The sequence below is a fragment of the Typopeltis vanoorti genome, chromosome 24, assembly GCF_054136105.1.
Source record: "Typopeltis vanoorti isolate ZY-2024b chromosome 24, IOZ_Tvanoo_1.0, whole genome shotgun sequence".
Classification (NCBI taxonomy): Eukaryota; Metazoa; Arthropoda; class Arachnida; order Uropygi; family Thelyphonidae; genus Typopeltis; species Typopeltis vanoorti.
The window spans coordinates 45,433,968-45,455,707 of NC_143572.1; the positions used below are offsets into that span (position 1 = coordinate 45,433,968).

At 33.0% G+C, this 21,740-nt stretch overlaps 1 protein-coding gene across 3 annotated transcripts in view; it reads right to left on the bottom strand.

Moving 5' to 3' along the window:
* Positions 1–1,322: 1,322 nt before the first annotated feature.
* The window catches only part of CycY (cyclin Y), a 154,983-nt gene continuing 134,565 nt past the window's right edge, over positions 1,323–21,740 (bottom strand). For all 3 annotated transcript variants that reach the window (XM_090413502.1, XM_090413503.1, XM_090413504.1), the window contains 2 exons: positions 16,682–16,844; positions 1,323–2,167 (listed from right to left, as the gene is read on the bottom strand). In XM_090413502.1, the coding sequence (XP_090269628.1) occupies positions 2,051–2,167; positions 16,682–16,844 (280 nt within the window). In that variant the 3' untranslated portion in view covers positions 1,323–2,050. The remainder of the gene's footprint in view (positions 2,168–16,681; positions 16,845–21,740) is intronic.

Genomic DNA, 21,740 nt, shown 5'->3' on the forward strand with positions numbered 1-21,740 from the left:
GTCATTTTTCTATTGAAATTAACAAAAATTTAAAAGTTAAATGCTAAAACAAAATTAAAGTACATTAATCCCTTAATTATCTAACCACCACAGGGAAACAATTACTGAAGGTATAGTTACATGATGCTTTACTAGAAGTTGGTTGCCATCTCATCCCATTTGAAGGTCAGGTCAGTTTATTGAATGATTGCATATCTGAATGTTGGGTAACTGAGAAATAACTGTATTATATATATATATATATAGAAAGAAAAGGATAGTGTTTATAACCACATCTTAGAATGACACACACAAAAATACATGCATAAAAAAGAATATGAACTAAGTGTTGGCATTTAAGAGCAATTACTCTAGTTAAATCCGATGACCTATTAAAATAATAACAAATGATTGATATGGATACAAGGAAAAATAAAAATTTTGCAATTAAATAAAGTTAGGATTTTATCCTCCTTTTAGTTTCTCTGAAAAATCAGAGAAACAAAAAGGCTGTACTTATATCCTTTGAACAAAAAGATCTTCAAATTAAGTTTGTCAATTTTAACCCCCATTTAAAACTAGTGCATAGAAAGCTATTTCACTTCTGAAAAATTAAATTAACATTTACAAGACAAAAATAAAGATTAGAAATTTAAAAAAAAAAAAAAATCTTCTCTCGGGATTATTTATATTCTTAAAACGAAGAATATAAATAATCCCTCTCATTTTTGATTAAATGCATTACAGGTATAATTTCATTATATATAAATAGTAGATATTAAAGATCCAACATTATTTCAGAGTCAAATGTATGTAGAAACTATTAAAGTTTCATAATTTTGATGAGACAGCATATGAGAATGCAATCCTTGGCATCAGAGTTGCCTTAGCTTGCACTACTTAAAAGAACATGATCGCTGCCCAAGCATTCTTTATTAGTGCATTTTCATAAAGATTTCACTGTCCTGACAGTTGTTTCAAACTGGTTGGTTTTCATTCACTCGCTCACAAAGACAGACAGAGAGCACAAACTCTTAACGCTAAAGCAATCCAATGCCAGAGTTGTATTTATTTTTGCCAAGGATTGTATTCCCATAAGCTCTCTGATCAAAATTACAAAACTTTCATAGTTTTTACATATATTCAGCTTTGAAATAATGCTGAATCTTTAATATGATCTTTATTAATAATTTTATTACACTATTATAATAGACAATCTGCAAAAGTTCAATGACCAAGCATGCATACAACCAGGATTTAGCATGCTGATTGTATGCATGCATATCAGCCAGCATACTAAATGAAATGTTGATGTATATTATGAAATAATATATAACAGAGACTTAACAGTTAAAAATTTTTTACTATCTATTCCTCAAAGTAGTAATCTGAGTTGATTCTGTTGACGAAAAGCCAACCACTAATGAGAGGAAGAATGAATATTTGTAGCCAGTAATTTTGCAAAAACACAATGAAACTTAGAAAATATCAAAATGGCATGTCTTGTGCAGTGTACATTATTTACATGGATTATTTATGGTAAAAAAATATGAATGTGGAAATGAATCAGAAACATCTGAAAGGATTTTTTTTTTTTTTTTTTTTTTTTTTTTTTTTTTTAAAAACTAAGCCGGTATTTTGGTACTGTCATCCATAGCCATGTTCTTAAAAGAAATAGTACATCCATTCAAAGCAGCATTGTCCATATTTCTATATGCTGAACTTTTAATTCAAAAGCAAAGGAATCTGTTTCACTAAAGGACTACCTACACAAGAGTCCCTTTCCCAGAATGTGATAAAAATGTAATGTACAACTAACAGTCATTTGCCACATTTACTCATATCAAAGAGCACACCTGCTGAAGAACTTAAGGAAGAACTCTATTTTAGCCAAGTTTCCTCGGGATGCCATGAACAATGAGAACTTCTTAGTTTCTGGAAATACTCAATATCTCCGGAATCGAAAGCAAAATCACAGCAGAATTCTCCCTGCCTGCCAGGCTATATTATACCACCACCTTGTGGCAGTTATTTGATTCAAGTCCAATTCTTTTTGCTTAAGCCACATATGTCAAGATAGTATAGCTGCGCTGCGTTTCACTATGGCAATGTTGTCTAGACTGGACCATTTTTTGAAACCATTTTGGTGAAGATCTGCTAGCTTATCACCACAAATTCGTGACATTGCCTACAAGAATAAATAAATAACTTACTACATCTAAAGTATTTAAATAGAAAAATATTCAATTTTAATTGATAATATATATATGAAAGAAGTGTCATAATCAAAATAATATTTTCTATTGCCTTTCCAATTTCATCCAAAATTAAATAAAAAATAAATAACTTTTGGTAATGAATTTGAATATCTGGAAATTATTTCCATGCATCTCAAAGATTAACAGTAAGATAATAAAAAAAAAAAAATAAATAAATAAAAAAACACTAAGTTTTATGCACAAAGAGCTGAAAATGAATGGTGCAAATTAAATATTTAACACTGCTGATTAAATTTTGTCATTAAAAAGAATACTAACAAAAAAAAAGGTCTGAAAATCTTGAATGGAAAGATGATCACATATTTGTAGCACTTTTTAAGTTGTTTACCTGAAGGATTTTATTTAGTAATGAATGCAATAATAACACCAAGATAGTATTTTAATGATAATATATATTATACATATACACTGGAAAATTGAGAATGCACAAAACCAATAAATGATTATGAAATGTGGAAAAGCACGAATATAATACTGTAAGCTAACAAGAAAGAACAGAATTAAAAAGAAAGGAAAGGAAAGAAAAACAAAAACAAAAAATTCACACTACACATGAGCAACCAGCAATAATAATGGGATGCTAGCCATTTCAAATGGATGGTCGGATTATGAAAGGTGAAAATGAAAGCGATATAATTTGATTTCGTTTTCTTGAAAATCAATGATGACTTTTCAACATCCATGGGGATGCTTTAATTGTATTGCAAGTAAAGATATTTCAGGCATGGGATTTGTGCTGATGTTCTTATGATTATGTTTTTCATTTCTGGTTTGATAATAAGTAGCCAGGTATAAATATATTACAGTCATGGTAATGTTAGAGATGGTTTTGAAGTGTTGACAGCAGATCCATTGTAGCTAGTATCACATCTAGGGTTAAGTTGAATTGTTGATTCTGTAAAGAATGCTATGGCACAGTCATATACTGGATGGCATTATTGCAGTTTTTGTGTAGTATATTATTGGTGGATAAGACAGTTTTCTAATTGGAATATGTGAAAATAAACTGATGGCTTTATAAATATAAAGTATATATAAATATAAATGTAATACATGAAATTTTTCATGTAATACTATCATAACATCATTACTAACTTCCTATCAACAATTTTCCAGCAAAGACTCCAACATTATCAGATCCTATATTTCTGTCTAAAAGACAATCCACCTATATCTTGATCTTCCTCTGGGTCATTTTCCTGCCAACTTGGCAGAGAACACTTGTTTTGATAATCTTTCCTCTCCAATTCTATTTAAGTGACAACTTAAATAGAATGGGAGAAGAAACACCTGAGATTAGCTCTGCTAACACATTCCTGGATGCTAACAATGTCAAGTACTTTCCTAATATCCTTGTTTTTAATATGATATTGCCATTGATGCCATCTGTTTACACCCCAAATCTTTCAGAACTCTCATATGTGCGGTTTCTAGTCTTTGGTCAAGTGTTTTACTTCTAACCCAGCTCAAAGATCCATAAGTTAAAATTGGTTTGAACACTGTCTTGTATCCAACTAATTTAGTGTTTTGACTAATTTCTCTCATATTCCATATAAATTTATTCAGTTGACTTCCTACCATACCAGCTTTGTTGATTCTATTGTCTATTTCCATATAGATACTTCACTAAAAATTGTGCCTAAGTAGCTGAAATGTTTTACTTGTTCTATGGGATCACCATTCATGATGCAGTGGATATTTTTAATGTTTCTGCCTATTTTCATTGTCTTTGTCTTGTTATTGCCGATTTTCATACCAAATTTATTACAATAGCTATTCAATTTAGGCAGGCAATCCTACAGACTTGTACGGGATTTATTTAAAAGTATAACATCATCTGCATAAAGTAAAGAGTTGAGGTTAACATCTCCAATTTTGATATCAGGTTTAATATTGCTTTTCTTCGTAATGTAATCCATATAGATAATGAATAACAGAAGGGATAACGTACATCCTTGTCTGAAACCAGATTTAACATCAAACCATCTTCCTGTACTTCCTTCAATTCTAACTGCTGACTTACAACTCAAAACACAAAGAATTGATGTAATGCCCCATTGACACCATATAACTGTAGCATTTTGAATAGTTTTTCTCGTGGCACCTTGTCATATGCCATATGTTTGGAATAGGTTTCCAGAAATATGTCATATTTCTCAAACTATTTGTCGTAAAGTGAAAATATGATCCTGACAGCCTCTATTTGGCCTGAATCCAGCTTGTTCTTCACCAAGCTTCCCTTCCACAATCCTTCTCAACTATTCCTCAAGTATACTTGCATAAATCTTAACAGGAATGCTCAGTAGTAAAATACAATGTAATTTTCACATTCAGTTTTATTTCCCTTTTTTGTACATGAGAGCAACTCCAATCATGTGGAATTCATCCCTCTGTCCTACCTTCTGAACTATGCACTGCAGCAACTGCAAGACTTTTATACCTCCATACTTGAGCATTTCTGGTTGAATATCCTCTACTCCTGCTGCCGTTCACACATTTCAAGCTTTTGATGACTTTTTCCACTTAAAGTATGGATGTGTATTCCTGATTGCATGCCTGTTGAGTGTTTTCTTACCACTGTGCTGTCACTACTTGTTTCATTTAGCAATTTTTCAAAGTACCGTATTTGCCGTCATATAAGATGCACTTTTTTTCTTTGAAAATAGGTCTGAAAAACAGGTGTGTCTTATACGCCAATACTCAGCTTTTCATTACTTTTATTTCTGGAAATTTTCTCAGTTACGAGATTTCTTTTCTTGCTTTCTTGTGTGTGAGAGCATTCCAGTTACGGATAGATAACATTTGGTCTAGGCGCTCTGGCAACAGTTGAAGAAGCCTGCCCTGCTAGTATGGGATCAGTTTCATTCTCACAGAACAGAAGATGTTAACAATAAACTCAAGGAAATGAAAACTCGGTTAGCTATAATTCCAGGAGGTCTAACTAGTTAGCTTCAACCTTTATATGTCTGTATTAATAAACCATTTAAGGGATTTATGAAGGAGAAGCGGAACACCACATCTAGAAGACTGCTGGATGCAGTCTTCAGATTTTGAGGTTATGCCATCAGGAAGAAAACAGAGGCCTATCATTTCGCAAGTTTGTGAGTGGGTCAAAGCCTCATGGGATGCTGTGAAAACTGCGACAGTGGGTAAATCATTTAAGAAATGTGGCATTAGTAATGCACTGGATGGTACAGAGGACAATTTGTTGTATGAGTACTCAGATACTGATTTAGAAGAGGTTTCAAGTGTCTCTTCATTTAGCTCTAGAGATGAATTTCTGGGTTTTGATGAAGATTAAAAGGTGGGTACTCTTTCCTAGTTAGATTAGGTATTTGTTGAAATCAGACATACTTATTACTTTATATTTAAAATACTGTAAATTCATTAGAATATTCAGTGATAAAGTTTTTTTTCCTAAAAAATCTGTACAAAAAAAAGGGGGGGGGTGCATCTTATATGCTGGCAAATACAGTAATTACTCCATACATCAAGGATATCTTTTTCTCCAGTTTTCATGTCACCTTTATCATCTCTAATTCCTTTTACAGCACTCTTTCCTCCATTTTGGAGCTTTTTCAACAGCCTACCGAATATCTTGCACCTTTCTGATATTTATTTGCCATGTTCTTACCAAAGTCTTCCTATGTCTTTTATTTGGCTAGTTTTACACAGAGTTTAGCTTTCTTACATTTGTCTCTGCATTCTCTAAGAGCACAAGCTAAATTATTTGCCAGGACCTTTCGATATGCTTTCTTCTTTTTCTTCACTGCCTCTTTAACTTCTAGTGTCCACCATGGAGTTCTGATTTTTTTTTATCATTGAAGACAACTGGACCACGTGCCTCTCTGGCTAAATCAATCAATGTTTTCTTTAAGGCTTGCCATTGAATCTCCAAAGTTTGGTTCCCGTTCTAAGACTTTCCTTTTTTCTTGAATAATGCTTGTGTATTTTAGTCTACAAATCACATCTGAGAGCTGCTCAACTTTTATTCACTTTAACACTTTATTACATGTTCTTTTCATTATGAAATTCAATTTTATCCTGCTCAAGACTAAATGGTAATCACTTCCAATTTCAAATCCTCTATACATTAGTACACTGCACCAGGGAGAAAACATCACTAAAAACAATAACATAGTCAATGGAACTTTTCTTATTCCTTACCTCTTCTCTCCCTGTAAATTTATGCACATTTTTATGTTGAAACATTGTGTTAATAATAACCAGTCCAGTCCATGTTCTGAGCAGAAATCCAACAAGTATTTGATATTATTATTAGCTTTGCTCATTTCTCCAAATTTTCCCAAAATATTTTTGTATGTCTGACAATCATTTCCTACTCTGCTATTTAGATCTCCAACAAGGACCAACTTTTCCTTTTTCATTGTATCAGTTGCTTTTTCTAAAGCATCAAAAAATTCCTCCACTTCTACCTTAGTAGAACCTTCTGTGGGACCATAGGCACAAATAAGTCTCATTGTCCAGTTCCCCATGCTCATATTTGCCCACATCACTCTACTTGAGACTGCATGTCATTCAAGAAGATTGCCATGTATTTTGTGTTGAATACTATGGCTACTCCTTCTTTTCCTTGATTGTTATTGCCTGAATACAACATTTTGTATTTATTGCTCAGAAAGATCTCACCAGTTTTTGTCTTTTTTTGTTTCAGTCAACCCCTATTATGTCGATCTGGTACTTATCTAATTCCTCAGCTAGTTCCATTTCTTTGCCATTCAGGCTTCTTATGATCATAGTACCGACCTTGAACTCAGATAATATTGAGTTGTAATAAGTTTTAGGATTTGTTCCAGTAGCTGACTTTTCGCTATTTGCCCTGGTTCCCTGGTGAAAACAATGGGGGTGGGGCTTGTTTAACCGGGTGACGCCCCACCCAGCATGAAATTTTGTTCTTTGAGATGATGTAAATTTATTTTACATCATCTCAAACACCATCATACAAACACCTAGTAAAACCTCTAAAATATTTTTTTAAAAACCAAGGAATGCTCAATTTATGTAAACATATATATGTTCATACAAACAGATTTTACAATCTAATTCTAAGCTCAAATTTATGATACTGAGAGTTCAATCAACTGATTAATGATGAAATGTAACGTTATACATTTAGGGATAAATAGATTACAATCTGTGTATCACATTGATACATAGCTTGTAATCTATTGTGACACTGAACTTCAGAAAATAGATGAAGCTAGAGAATGAGGGATGGTGGTAGCCAGAGAGTTAAAATTTAGAGGACATATTGTAAGGTAATCCATATGATTACTTGGCTATTTTGAAGAACACATTAACAAGTAGACATGAGGAAGTTGTTATTCCTCTTTATAAGGCCTTGATACATCCACATCTGGATTGCTGTGCTCAAGTCTGGTTTCTTGGGGAGGAGGAGGAGAAATCGTGACCAAGATGGTGAGAAGAATACATTGAGGGTGTGTGGATTGCAGAAGTTGATTGATAGGAGAAAAAGAGGGGATATGATAGAGACGTTTAAGTTGCTTAAAGGGTTTTATAGGTTTGATGCAAGGGAAATGTTTCAGCACTTGTCTAGAGGGGCCAAAACAAGGGATCATCCTGGAAGATGAATAAAGGTATGGTTAGTAGGGGGTGTGAGGACCAGAACAAGGGGTCATCCTGGAAGATGAATAAAGACATGGTTAGTAAGGGTATGAGGACTAGATTTTTTGCTTGGAGAGTGCAATGGGTTGCCAGAGTCAGTTGTGAGTACTCTGTCTGTTAATGGGTTCAAGGAGAATTATGACAGATTGTGTAGATAGATTGGGTCTCCTGCAATGAGTCTTTGGAGTCCATGGAGGTGCTATATAATAATAATTACTAACTTCATACTGACAGTTTTTCTCCAAAATAGTCTGTTATCTGCCAGGACTCTAATATTACCATAAGTTATATTTTGGTCTTCTATTCTAAGGCACTTGAACTGTAACAATTCCACCTTTATCTTGGTCATCCTCAAGGTCTTTTTCCCTAGCAACAAACACTTATTTTGCTAACCTTTGTCCTACCATTTTGCTTAAGCAACCTTTACCTCTGCTCAAATTCCTGAATGTTAACAATGTTAAGTTTCTTCTTTTTAAGGATTCTGCCACTGATGTCATCTGTTCACTCCAGCAATTCTCACAATTTTCATATCTGTGATCTCCAGTCTTTGATCAAGTGTTTAATTTCTATTTAATTTTCTAACCCAGCTTTCTTCTCTTATCTATAAGTTAAAACTGGTTTGAACACTTGTGTTGGATCCTACTTCTTCTCAATCTATACTTTGGATCCGACATGATTACTATTACGATGTTCTTAACTAATTGATAAGTTGTAAGTTGATTTCTAATTCAAATATAAAGAAAATTTATATTTAAAGACTGCGCCACTTTATATCTGAATTAGTTCAAGAATTGAAGAAAAACCAACTCTCAACTACCTTTCCTTTACATGTTGTTATTATATATACTGGCCGAGAATATTTAACTTGCTTAATTTACCAGCTTTGGTTCGAATATTTTATGAATGATGCAGTAAGAGATTCAGGCAAAATACAACTTTTGATTAACAAAAACAAACATTTAATTTTAGAATCACAAATTTTACACTTAACTTCATATCAGTAATTAAGATATCACAAACATTTTAACTCCTCAGATAAATTCAATCATACAAACTCAGACCATGGTAATTCTGTTATCTGTAATACAGTCTTCTCACAGTTCCTTTTAACTATTTAATAAAGTTCTTTAATGATCATTCACATCAATCTCATAGTTCTTTAAGTTACAAATACAATAAAAATTTCAGTAACACCTCTTCACAAACAAACACTTTTAATTTTATACTTCAGCTAATTTTCGCAATAATAACTGTTAACATAAGGAAATTCTAGGATGAAACACACTCACATCTCTGTATAGGAATATTAACGGTTGGAATAATCTTACCGATAATCTTTTTTCTTCATCTACTTATACGTAAACACTTTTTATAACTGTAAACACTTAAACAGTATACGGCACTCATTAAAATAATTCTTCTAAGCAATAACTGAATTAATCATCGGTCACAATACACATAAACAAACGTTGTTGCATAAAATACTACTGATCACTCATGAAATAAGGCAACACACAATAATTCCTTAACTTTAGGTTTTATATGCACAGTTGTTCATTCCTTCGGCATTCAATTAATTCTTTAGGCACTATAATTCTAAACACAGCTAACGGTAAACTTCAACTTTACAGCCTCTACTTTTCTCTAGTTACGCCGTGCTTTGCTTCAAGGTTCCGTATGTCCTTGAAAGGTCGGCGCTGAAATTATATCTCAACTCAAGTATCGCTAGTCTATTTAATAGTCTCTCAGCTGTTTTTCATAGCTACAATTGTTATTCTACAACTTATTAGCTAACTGCTTCTCGGCTAGTAGACATTATTTAGCTGCTTGAGTGACTTGCCAACTCGCTATTATCGCACTGTGATTCCCGAATGCCGAATTCTCCAATTCCAACCTAATGCCAATCCTCTCCTTTCTCTCTCTCTTAATCTATCTAATCTCTCTATATTTTCAGCATTCTTCCCTTTTTATATCCATTCTTCCTGCCTAAATTATTCTCGTGATTTCTTTCTAAAACTCTTTTCAATAAACCTTCTCCTCACGTTCTATTCCAAACTCGTGCAAGCTATCTAACATACGTTTCCATGACAACAAAACAAAATATAATAAAATAGAGCTATTGCATAACGTTAAACTTCTACCAACAGGAATAAATAGAGAATATTTACATTTCAATTAATGCACAGTTAAATTATCAAATACAAGTTCTTATAATATTAAGATAGTAATAAATAAAATAGCTTAATAATATTTAATACAGTCTTTTCATTATTAATACATATCTTTGAATAAATAATTAAATATTAGACAAAATTAAGGTAGTTATATGAATATTAAATTGTAAAATAAGTTGTTTACATTAAATAATATTTACAAGTCTAACCTTTGTGATGGAAGATCATGTTGGATTCTGAAGCAAATAATAATTACTCCAATCTCTGTATATTCAGAATCCAACACTTGTATATAGCTAGTTTAGCATTTTGACTAATTTCTCTTTACTTACCTTGCATTACTAATTTTTCTTATCTTGCTTATAATAAATAATGATCTCTTATTATTTTTTGCTTTGCTAATTGGTTTAATTCTATTTACTTAGCTTGTTTGTAATAAATAAGGGCTTTTCTTTAATCTTGCAATTTTCTTTAATTTTAAAAATACAAAGAAAAATTGCTAAACTTCTATCTTCTTGAACAGTTCTTCCTAGATATATTATGATTTTAATCATTCCATATTCTTACCCATGGTCACTACCCTATCTATCTTACTTTGTTCTTTTAAACATGCCACCATTATGTTAGTTTTTGCAGCATTTATATTAAGTCCATAATAAAATTTACCTCCCCCCACCAGAAAAAAAGAGAAAACAGGATTTATTTATTATAGGCCCTGATGCCTCTTAAGTGTGGCAGTACTATATAAATAAATAAAATACCATCCATCATAAATAATATCAGTTTTAAATCCTGTAACTCTTGGAGACCCTTGATCTCGAGTGTCCCCCCCAGGTGATGTGGGGGGATTCCATCAGATATGATGGGCTGGTCCAAATATATTGAATAAAAATCCATGGACCAACAGGGCCAGAGGACTATCATTTTTATAGTAATTTTACTATAAAGATGATAGCCCTCTTTATGGCCCTCATGCACCTCTCAAAGAGATGCAGGATGTGTTATTTGCGCAGATAATTATGCCTGAAAAGAGCAAAAAAGAGAAATGAGCAGGATGGTGACATCAGGCTAGATAAACCACAAGATAGACAGTGTTAGAGGATTGTATAAAAGTATGATCAATCAAAGATTAAATGCATGTGAGGATTGGAGTGCTAATGAAATCTATAATCATATTATAGAAGTTGTTCATGAGGCAGCTAAGGAGGCATTTGGTTTTGAAAGGAATATGAATCACAATAAGGTAGACTGGATGAGAGGAGAAGTAGTTGAGACCATCACTGAAAAGAAGAAGCAAGCATATAAAGCTTGGCTTAGTTCTGGAAGACAGGAAAAAAGTATAAAGTTATTAAGAGGAAAGATGAATATTTTATGGATTTCATACAATTGTACAAAAATGTAACACACACACACACACATATACATATATACTGCCAAAGGGTAGGAAACACATTTGATTTTTGTGGATCTCAGAGAAGCCTATAATTCAGTTCCCATTAGTGAACTTAGGGATTGATGAAGATGACTGTGAGTCAATCAATTTGATCAAAAGAATATATAGAAGGTGTATTTAATAGAGCATCTATTAAATGTGATACTGGTATCAGCTGAATTTGTAACATCCAAAAGGTGTGAGACAAACATGCAAAATGTGATTGATCCTGTTTAAAATATACCTTGATGCAGTGCTGGCATGCTTCATGTAGAGCTATGTGAATTGGGATTGGAAACAGTGTTATTCATTCACAACTGTTTGCTGACAATCAAGTGATAATTGCTCAAGATCAGGACAACATTGCTTTTATGATGAGGAAACTGGTTAATGTTTACACAGCATGGAATGTCAAAGTTAATTTTACCAAGATAAAATGTTTGGCAATTGATAGAGAAGGCAGGACTTAGATATCCTAGTCAGTAAAGTCAAGGCAGCAGATCATTTCAGATATTTAGGATCCATTATTCATAAGTCAGAAAGATGTAAATGATCATGTCAAGAAGCCTATAATGCTATTGAGCAGCTGAATGGTGTGCTGTGGAATTGAGACATTAGGCAGAAAATGAATGTGAGAAAGGAGTTGTATATATAAGAGTTGTAGAGATGGATGGCTTATGGTAAAGTGTGTGTATCATGCTCCAGAGCTAAAAAAGACCATTATGGAGAGATTGAATTTGCAAAAAATTGTGATGGCCTGCCTAGAGTATCAATCTTAATAGTAGTATGGCCATGTTCAACAAATACTACAGGATAGAAGGCACAAGAGCATGATAATTGGTCACCACCAGAAGATGAGAGGACGGACATGCTTACATAAAGAGGAGGAGATGTAGAAGAAATGTGAGCCAGAGGGTTACAAGGAGATTACAAGGCAACAATTGAGCAGTGGAAATGCCTTTAGAAAGAAAAAAAAAAGTGAATGGATCCTCTTCACTCTCAGTCAATACAGCTAAGCATATCATATGCATCTCACTCCACTTACAGTTACCCCCTTGCCTTCATTATTATTATTTTTGCTTTCTCTATATAGGATGAAAAGTAAAATTGATAATGCACAACCTGATTTACACATTTCCATACTTATGCAGTTGCTTCATTTTCTTGCATTCATATATTTTCTGGTTGGCATACAATTTCTAAGTCTTCTACCTCTCTAGTCAATTCCAATTTCGTTCATTATTGATATACTACTGTTCTTTGGTCTATTATAGGAGTTTTATAGAATTGATACCAATGACTTTTTCTATTTTTTTGGTACAGTGCAGGAGGAGAGAGAACGAATAGTCACCCCTGAACTTGTGTAAGAGTGTGGTTAACAAGGGTGTTAGAACTAGAGATCTTACTTGGAGGGTGGTGAAGGGCTGGAATGCATCGCTAGAGGTGGTTGTGAGTGCTTCGTCTGTGAATGAACTTAAGAAGAGATGATGGTATTGTGTAAATAATGGCTGTTGCATCAATATAGGGTCTCTGTGATGAGTCGTCTGAAAAAAGTTATTAAGAGGAAAATATAAAAAATAATTGTTAAGGCTGGTATTGCCTCTCTAGTTCCATTTCCATTCTGGAAACCATACAGGTCTTCATCTAAATAACATGCAATGTTTGATTTTATTGTAAGTTTCACCACACAGGCGGTCCCTCACTTATGTAAATTTGACTGACAAAAATTTCACTTAAAGGATATACTCACATACCACCTAACAGGGCAGACAATGTATGTATGCGCCTCTCTTACTAATGAACATGTGTATTTGTATTCATACATTTTATTAATTTTAATGTTTGTTTGCACTAGGTAAACTATAGTCATAAGTGGGAAAAGGAACAGAATGGAAAAAGTAAACAGACCAAAATTGATCCAGTTATGAAAATTACAAAGAAAAAAATTATTAAATATTTATTTTATAATAATTATCTTTTAAATTCTGTACCAGGTACATAATGTATACTGCCTTAAAAGTTTACTGTATACTGTTTAGAAGTTTTCAAAGTTGATTTTTGTGTCAGACCAGGCATTAGTGCCTGCATGCACATCATAGTTGTATGTTCCCATGAAGATGGCAATGTGACATTGCTGAAATATAGGAGACATTTATTAAAGTTTTAATTAATATTCCGGTATACACTGTAAATTCCTTAAATAATTTAATAGTCAGACCAGGCATTAAAAATGTCTTTACCACAAGTTCCCCTTAGCTGTGCATGTAACACTCTTGTATGTGATGCTCCTATAACACACAATTCCATAGCTATCATTTTATGAAAAAACATTCTGTGTGATGGCAGTAAAGACATTTTTAATGTCAACATGAAGGTGGATAAAGCAACTGGAAAATAAATTCTATGCCTCATGGTCTTAAAGAATCCATTAAAAAGCTTCGATAACAGACTAAAAGTGACATTAGATGGCACTTTTTAATCTGAAGGTGCTTCATGAAAAGAAGAAAGAAGTTACTGTTCAATATCTCTTGATAATTTTATATGGAAGTCTGAATGGCCAAATTATAGATTTTTTTCTATTTTCTTATACAATTACTTTGCATTAATAATGTGTGTGCATCCATTAATGAAATTAGCAGAAATAACCATTAAAACATGTTAATGCAGTACCACATACACATACCATAAACCCATGAGCAATAAAGAGTGATTAACTGGTGAGGGAGTTACATCTGACTTAAGTAAAATTTGAGTTACATAAAGTTTGTGAAATATAACCCTTATGTAATGTCAGGGAATGCTTGTAATTTTTGAAACATGAATGAGTAAACCTAGAATTATATAATTTTTACAGTCTGCTGTATTCCCTTTCTAGAGTAGTTTCCATCAAACTTTCATAGAAATTATGTATTTCCCATATTTGATCATGTAATCATGTATTTATTAGACATATCTCATAATCAGAACTGGTAGGAGATCACAAAATGGCTTTTAGGGATGTGGAGAACTGACCAGGGATTCCGATTTAATGTCAACCACCACCACCATTACATGATGCAAACCATTACTAGGTATCCACCGAGATACAGAATGAACACCAATAGGCTCGCAATTCTGAGCATAACTAAACCAAAATGATGGTATAACATGATGAAATTTCATGCTGGCTGGGATGACGTCCAGTTAAACAAGGCTTCCTACTGTTTTCATCAGGAAACCATGTAAAAAAAGTCAAAAGTCAGCTATTGAAACAAACTTAACACCAGCAGAACTGAAAATAGGCATAAGAATCAACAGAAAAGAAGAAATGACAAACTAACTACATAAGTGGTAATAACAAGGCAAAGAAGACTATAATAGCTGAGATTCTGCTAAATAATAAATATAAGATTTGGGAAACTGTGAGTAGAGAAAGGAATAGCTATAATTCAATATTGAACATAATCTTGAATAGCATGCAATTTCAAGTATAGTAACATAGGCACATATCAAAATGGGAAAGTCAACAATGAAACTATCTGTGTCGCCCATCCCACATATGATTCTATTAAAAAAGAAGTGGAGGAAATTGAGCCATTAGAGAAGTCAGATGACAAATGATGGGGGGGGGGGGGCAGTGACACACAGAAATGTAGGAAAATTTGTAGCAAAGGTGAAAGCTAATAATAATGATAAGTACTTGGTATATTTCTGCTCAGGACACAGACCAGTCACATCAATAACACCATATTCCAAAATAAAGATGTGCACAAATTAATGTGGGGAAAAGACATAAGAAAGAAAATCTCATTGAGTACCTTATTCTTAATAGTAATATCTCATGCTGGTTCAGGAGGGGGATTTGAAAGAAGCAAAAATGAATCATACAGAAAGGATCACTTAAGGCAACAATGAGTGATTCAGCAAGGAAGGCAACATGGTGATGATGCCATACAGCACAGTAGACTCAAGAAGTTAAAGAGGCAGTCCTGGAAAAGAAGAAAACTTATCAGAAGTTCCTATCAAGAGAGTCAGTATGCTGTCCTGAGAGAATATAAAGAAAAATGTAAGAAAATTAAGCTAAACAAAAGGCATGGAAAGACTTTGGTAAGAATACAGAGGATAAATCAGAAAGAGAACATAATGTTTTGATGTAGGAGGTTTTTCCCACACTAAAGATCAGGCCAGTAGTGTTAACAGATGACCAAATAAGTATGACTTTAGCATACTACGTGTATTGTAATGCAGTGGTTCTTAATCTTTTAGTAGTCGCAGCCCCTAAGTATCCTAAAATATTTTTGTGGTGCCCTAGTTTGTAGTAACATAATAATAAGTTGTTGTTTTTTTTTTTTTTTAAATAGTGGTTTTACTTACTGATTATAATGACAAAAAAAAAAAAAAAAAATAAAAAATCAGAGAACAGAAATCAACTTTACTTAAATGTATTTTAATAAGACCTCTGTTGTTGAACTCTCTATTAATTTGTCTATGCTTGTCTATAGCATTGAATAATGCAACTATTTGCATGCAGGAGTCTATTTGGAGTCAATTTTTGTTTTAATATTTACCATTGTGAAAATCCGTTTTCACACAAATATGTAGAAACAAAAGGCAACAAATTTTGAATGCCAATGGTAAACAGGTGTGGATATTCATTCCCTCCAGATATGTATCCAAAACTGGACCAAACTTTTCCTCTTGAAAACAGAGAGACTTAAATCCTTTGTCAAATCTAGTAGTGTGTCATTTCGTTGGTAATAAATTTGTATTTTTGCAGTAATTATATGGATCTTGAATCCACAATTTTCTGCACTCAAGTTCATTATTTGGAAAATATTTATTGAACTTTTCAATTAATTGCACTCAAGTAGCACTTAACATTAAGTTCTATGCATTCATACTAGTATTGTTTAAAACCAGAGAATCACTTCTCTCAGACGTTCGCATGTCCAAGTAGGCAGATGTCGTTACTGGCAGTGTTGCCAGCAGCAAAAAGTTGACTTGGGGTGCCACCACCAACGAAACTACTGCATTAAACTGCATAATTCAGATTACTAATACAAAACAATACAAGTTTGAAACAATGTAAAATAAAGAGCAAAAAATAATTATTTTAAAAGATTTCAAAATTTTTTTTCTCCAAAAAAATTATGCATACACACAATTTATTGAGAATATGTAAAGAGAAATACCTCAAGTTTTTGTGCTCGTTCTTTACTCAATGGTTCTGATGGAAAGGTTAGATCATTTTGATCTGCTAAAGTTCTCAGATCAAAATAGTATTTTGCATACACACTAGCAGGAACATTGATGTTGAACTGTAACATTTCAAGGAACTGCCTCTCTAATTCATTCCTAAAAAGAATAAATCTATAGTCAGATCAACTAAATATAAACATTTAATGTTCTGTTTAAATAATATTGGGTGACAGTTACTATTTTTTTCTTTTCGTAGTTTTCACTGATTTGAATAAATTACAAAAGTGTACTAGTGACAGAATCACCTTATCGCTGAAACTATATGGATGTTAGATAATGTGCAGTGAAAGTTTGAAGGAGCATGATGACAGTGCTCATTATCATCATATGTTTCCTCAAAACAATTTTATTTCCATCAGTGACTCAGTTAAACCTTAGAGTGACAGTGGGATTTCTACTCTAAAATATAGATATAATATAGATATCTAAAATATAGATCTAATATAAATATCTAAAAAGTATTTTTTTTAACACTGATATCAAAAAGTGAAATTCACACAGCAGTTTGAAAAATTTAATTTCCTGGATTCATTAATATGCTACTGTATATTTTAAAGATTTCTTGCATTTTAAATGAAATCTGAACTTAAGGTCTTTCCAATTGAAACAAATATTTTTCTAGCTTGCTATAATGAACTGTACGTTCAAGCTTCAGAGAGGACACACTGAATTTTTGACACAGCAGCTATTTTCATTGCAATTATTGAGGGAAAGTCTTTAACAAAAAACTGCATAATTTTAGTAGTATATATACATAATTTTAATAGCATACATATTAGACTTGACAAATTTTAATCTCATTTGCACTGTCATTTTGTCCTAATATTAATCTTTGAATTCTAGTAGGAACCTTCATAATAATACTAAGCAAAATACTAAAGTCATTTACACAAAAATGAGGATGTGAAGATACTCCACATAAGAATTTTATTTACTTAAGCAAGAACAAAACATTGATAAAATTAAGAAAATAATTTCCTGACAAGCATGTTATTAACAAGTATTCATGGAGCTGAAAGGCTTACTGTACAGTTCTACTCACCCAGTAACATATCCAATAGTTATGCACTCCATAAGTATTGTGCCTGGTAGGGTGTTAGTCGTCAAATGTCCGTTTTGCAAATTATCCTTTTTGTTACAAGTGAATATGACCAACGTGACAATACAATAGGATAGCATAGACTATGCATTGTTATCTCTAGAAATGGCTCAGGCTTACCACAAAGTAATCAATTAATTCTGATACGGTAACTAAAATAGATGCACCATAGACAGCTGCAATTAATTTACTTCATATACTCAATGAGGGCATGTTCAGGAAATTGGAAAGTTGAAAAAGGATTATTGAAGTTTTGCTTTTATGTTACTGAAATTTATAATTTCTTTACACTGATTTATACACAATCTAAATGTTTTTGATTGTTTTCTCAGTTGCTGTTGCATCAGACAACATCACTGGCTCTATCTGTCAATGTTTTGGAGTAATTTCGAATTCAGAAAATCCACAAGGAGTTAATGTGTGGCCCTAACAGTTATTTATTTTTTAATGGAGAATTTTTAATTGTGATTTTGGACGTTTTTACCCTCGATATTGTTGATAATGATACAGAAAAAATTGACTTTTTTTTTTCATAAGCAATTCAAGATAGTATAAATGTCAAAGAATTAAAAACATTAAATTATGGTCAGTACTAATTTTTTTTTTTTTTTTTTTTTTTGTTTGTACATGCTTGAACAAATTCACTAACATCTTTCATTCTCGCATGGAGTCGGTGAGCCCATTTTATCATAATCATCAAATTACTGACATGTACTCTTAAGGGGTATACAGGATATTATGATAGTACTATATGAAAAAATTACATTACTAACTTCCTATCTAGAATCATCCTCCAAATCAATCTGTTACCTGTCAAGACAACATTATCAGATTTTATATTTCTGTCTTCTAAGGCACTTTTTTACTGTATCAATCCACCTATATTTAGGTTTTATCTTGCCAATCTGACAGAGAATACTTGTTTTGATAATCTTTCCCCTCTCCCATTCTATTTAAGTGACAATACCACCTGAGATTAGCTCTGCTAACAGATTCCTGGATGCTAACAATGTCAAGCTCTTTCCTAATATCCTCATTTTTTAATATGATATTGTCATTGATGCCATTTGTTCAAGCCTCTAATCTTTCTCAGGACTGTCATATCTGCAGTCTCTAGTATTTGGTCAAGTGTTACATTTCTTACCCAGCCCTCAGATCCATAAGTTGAAATTAGTTTGAACGCTGTCTTGTATACAGCTAATTTAGTGTTTTGACTAATTACTCTTATTCCATATAAATTAATTCAGTTGACTTCCTTCCATACCAGCTTTATTGATTCTATTTCCATATTTAATTTACCATCTTCATTAAAAATCATGCCTAAGTAGTTGAAATGTTTTACATGTTCTATAGGGTCTCCATTCACAATGGTTAATATTTACAATGTTTCTGCTTATTTTCACCGTCTTCATCTTGTTATTGCTGATTTCCATATCAAATTTATTACAACAGTTATTCAATTTAGTCAGGGAATCTTGCAGACTTGTACTGGATTTATTTAAAAGTATAACATCTGCATAAAGTAAAGAGCAAAGATCAACATCTCCAAATTTTTAATATCAGGTTTAATACCAATTTTCATTATTATTATTATTATTATGTGACACCTCCAAGGAGTCTAAGGACTCATCGAGGGATGGCACCTACTCTACAACTGTCTCCACAAACTACAACGAACCATCATCTATACTATTACCATCACCTCCCCATTATCACCACTAGTATTTTCACTGACAACCACAAATATCCATGCCCATGGCAGCATTCGAACCCACAGCCTTTTGGCTGGAGAGCAGATACGCTAACCACTCGGCCAACCAGGCCCTTTCCTTCATAATGTGATCCATATAGATAATGAATAGCAGAGGGGATAATGTACATCCTTGTCTGAAACTAGATTTAATATCAAACGTACTTCCTTCAAATTCTAACTGCTGACTTACAACTCAAAGGCCAAGTACTGCTTGATATAATGACACTAATAACTGTAGCATTGTGAATAGCTTTTCTCTTGCAACCTTGTCATATGCATTTTCCAGATAAAACTTAAGCCTTCTCAACTGTTTCTCAAGTATACTTGCATAAATCTGACCAGGGACTCAGTAGGGTAATATCTTGGTAATTCTCACATTCAGTTTTATTTCCCTTTTTATATATGGGTACTAAGAGCTCTACTCCAATCATCTGGAATTCATCCCCTCTGTCCAAGACTTCTGAACCACACTGCAAGTTTTTATACCTCCATACTTGAGCATTTCTGGTCGAATATCATCTACTCCTGCTGCCGTTCCACATTTCAGGCTTTGGATGGCTTTTCTATTTCAAGTATGGATATGTATTCTTGATTCATGCTTTCTTCCTACTGTGGCTATCACTGCTTGTTTCATTTAGCAATTTTTTTGAAGTAATTACTCCATTAATCAAGGATATCTTTTTCTCCAGTTTTAATGTCACCGTTATCAAATCTAATTCCTTTTACAGCACTCTTTCCTCCATTTTTGAGCGTTTTTCAACATCCTCCAGAATAATCTTGCACCTTTCTGATATTTATTTGCTATGTTCTCACGAAAGTCTTCCTATGACTTTTGTTTAACTAGTTTTACACATATTTAGCTTTCTTACATTTGTCTCTGTATTCTCTAAGAGCACAATTTGACTTATTTGCCAGGAACTTTATATGCTTTCTTCTTTTCCTTCACCACCTCTTTAATTTCCTGTGTCCACTATGGAGTGCTGATTTTTCTATCCTTGCAGACAACCTCACCACATGGCTCTCTAGCTGAATCAATTAATGCTTTCTTCAGGGCTTGCCACTGAGTCTTCAAGGTTTGATTCCTGTTCTCAAACTTTTTTTTTTGAATAATGTTGTGTATTTTAGTCTATATTTCACATCTGAGAGTACCAAAAAAAAAGCTCACTTCAGTGACGATAATAATCTCAGAGATTCTCAAAATATCCGAGACAGACCATTTTAGCCTTATTTAACTTTTGGAGACTGAGGGAGGGGCAGTTCAATCTCAAAAGGTAGCCAATCAGAGATAGAAGAGTGTTACCAATTATACACAGCATTCGGTGAAGAGAGGTGACTGACAAGTGCTGCCATATCGTGTTCCCTAATCTTAATACTATATTTATCATCTGAAATAGCGTGGGTTCTAAAGTTGATTTTTTTGATTTTATGTGATGAATAACCGGAGTTTCTGGGATGGAAAAAAATCTGCTTAGAAATCAATCAATTATAGAATTCTCGTTCTTCGAGCTGCCTAGCACTGTAGATGCACATTCCGCTTCCAATGAGATACATAGGCTAATGTTCAAGTTTAAATGACTGATAAATGCAAAAATCAACAACAGAATCAACAAAGCTAGTATGGTAAGAAGTCAACTGAATAAATTTATATGGAATAAAAGAGAAAATATGAGATATGAGAGTCCTGAGAAAGATTAGGGGTGTGAGCAGATGGCATCAATGGCAATATCATATTAAAAATGAGGATATTAGGAAAGAACTTGACATTATGAGCATCCAGGAATGTGTTAGCAGAGCTAATCTCAGGTAGTATGGTAACTTCCTCTGGGTCTTTTTATTGCCAACCTGGCAATAAAAAGACCAAGAGGAAAACCAAGATATAGGTGGATTGATACAGTAAAAATTGCCTTAGAAGAAAGAAATATAAGATCTGATAATGTTGGAGTCTTGACAGGTAACAGACAGATTCGGAGGAAAATAAGAAGTTAGTAATGATGTAATTTTTCATGTTATAGAGAAGAGGGGAGAGGACATCCATGGAAGATGAGAACGAATGTAGTCAAGTTAGATTTTTTTTTCCTCATAGAGCAGTGTGTGATTGGAATGGCTTGTCTTTGGACAGTGTGAATGCAGATAGTGTGAA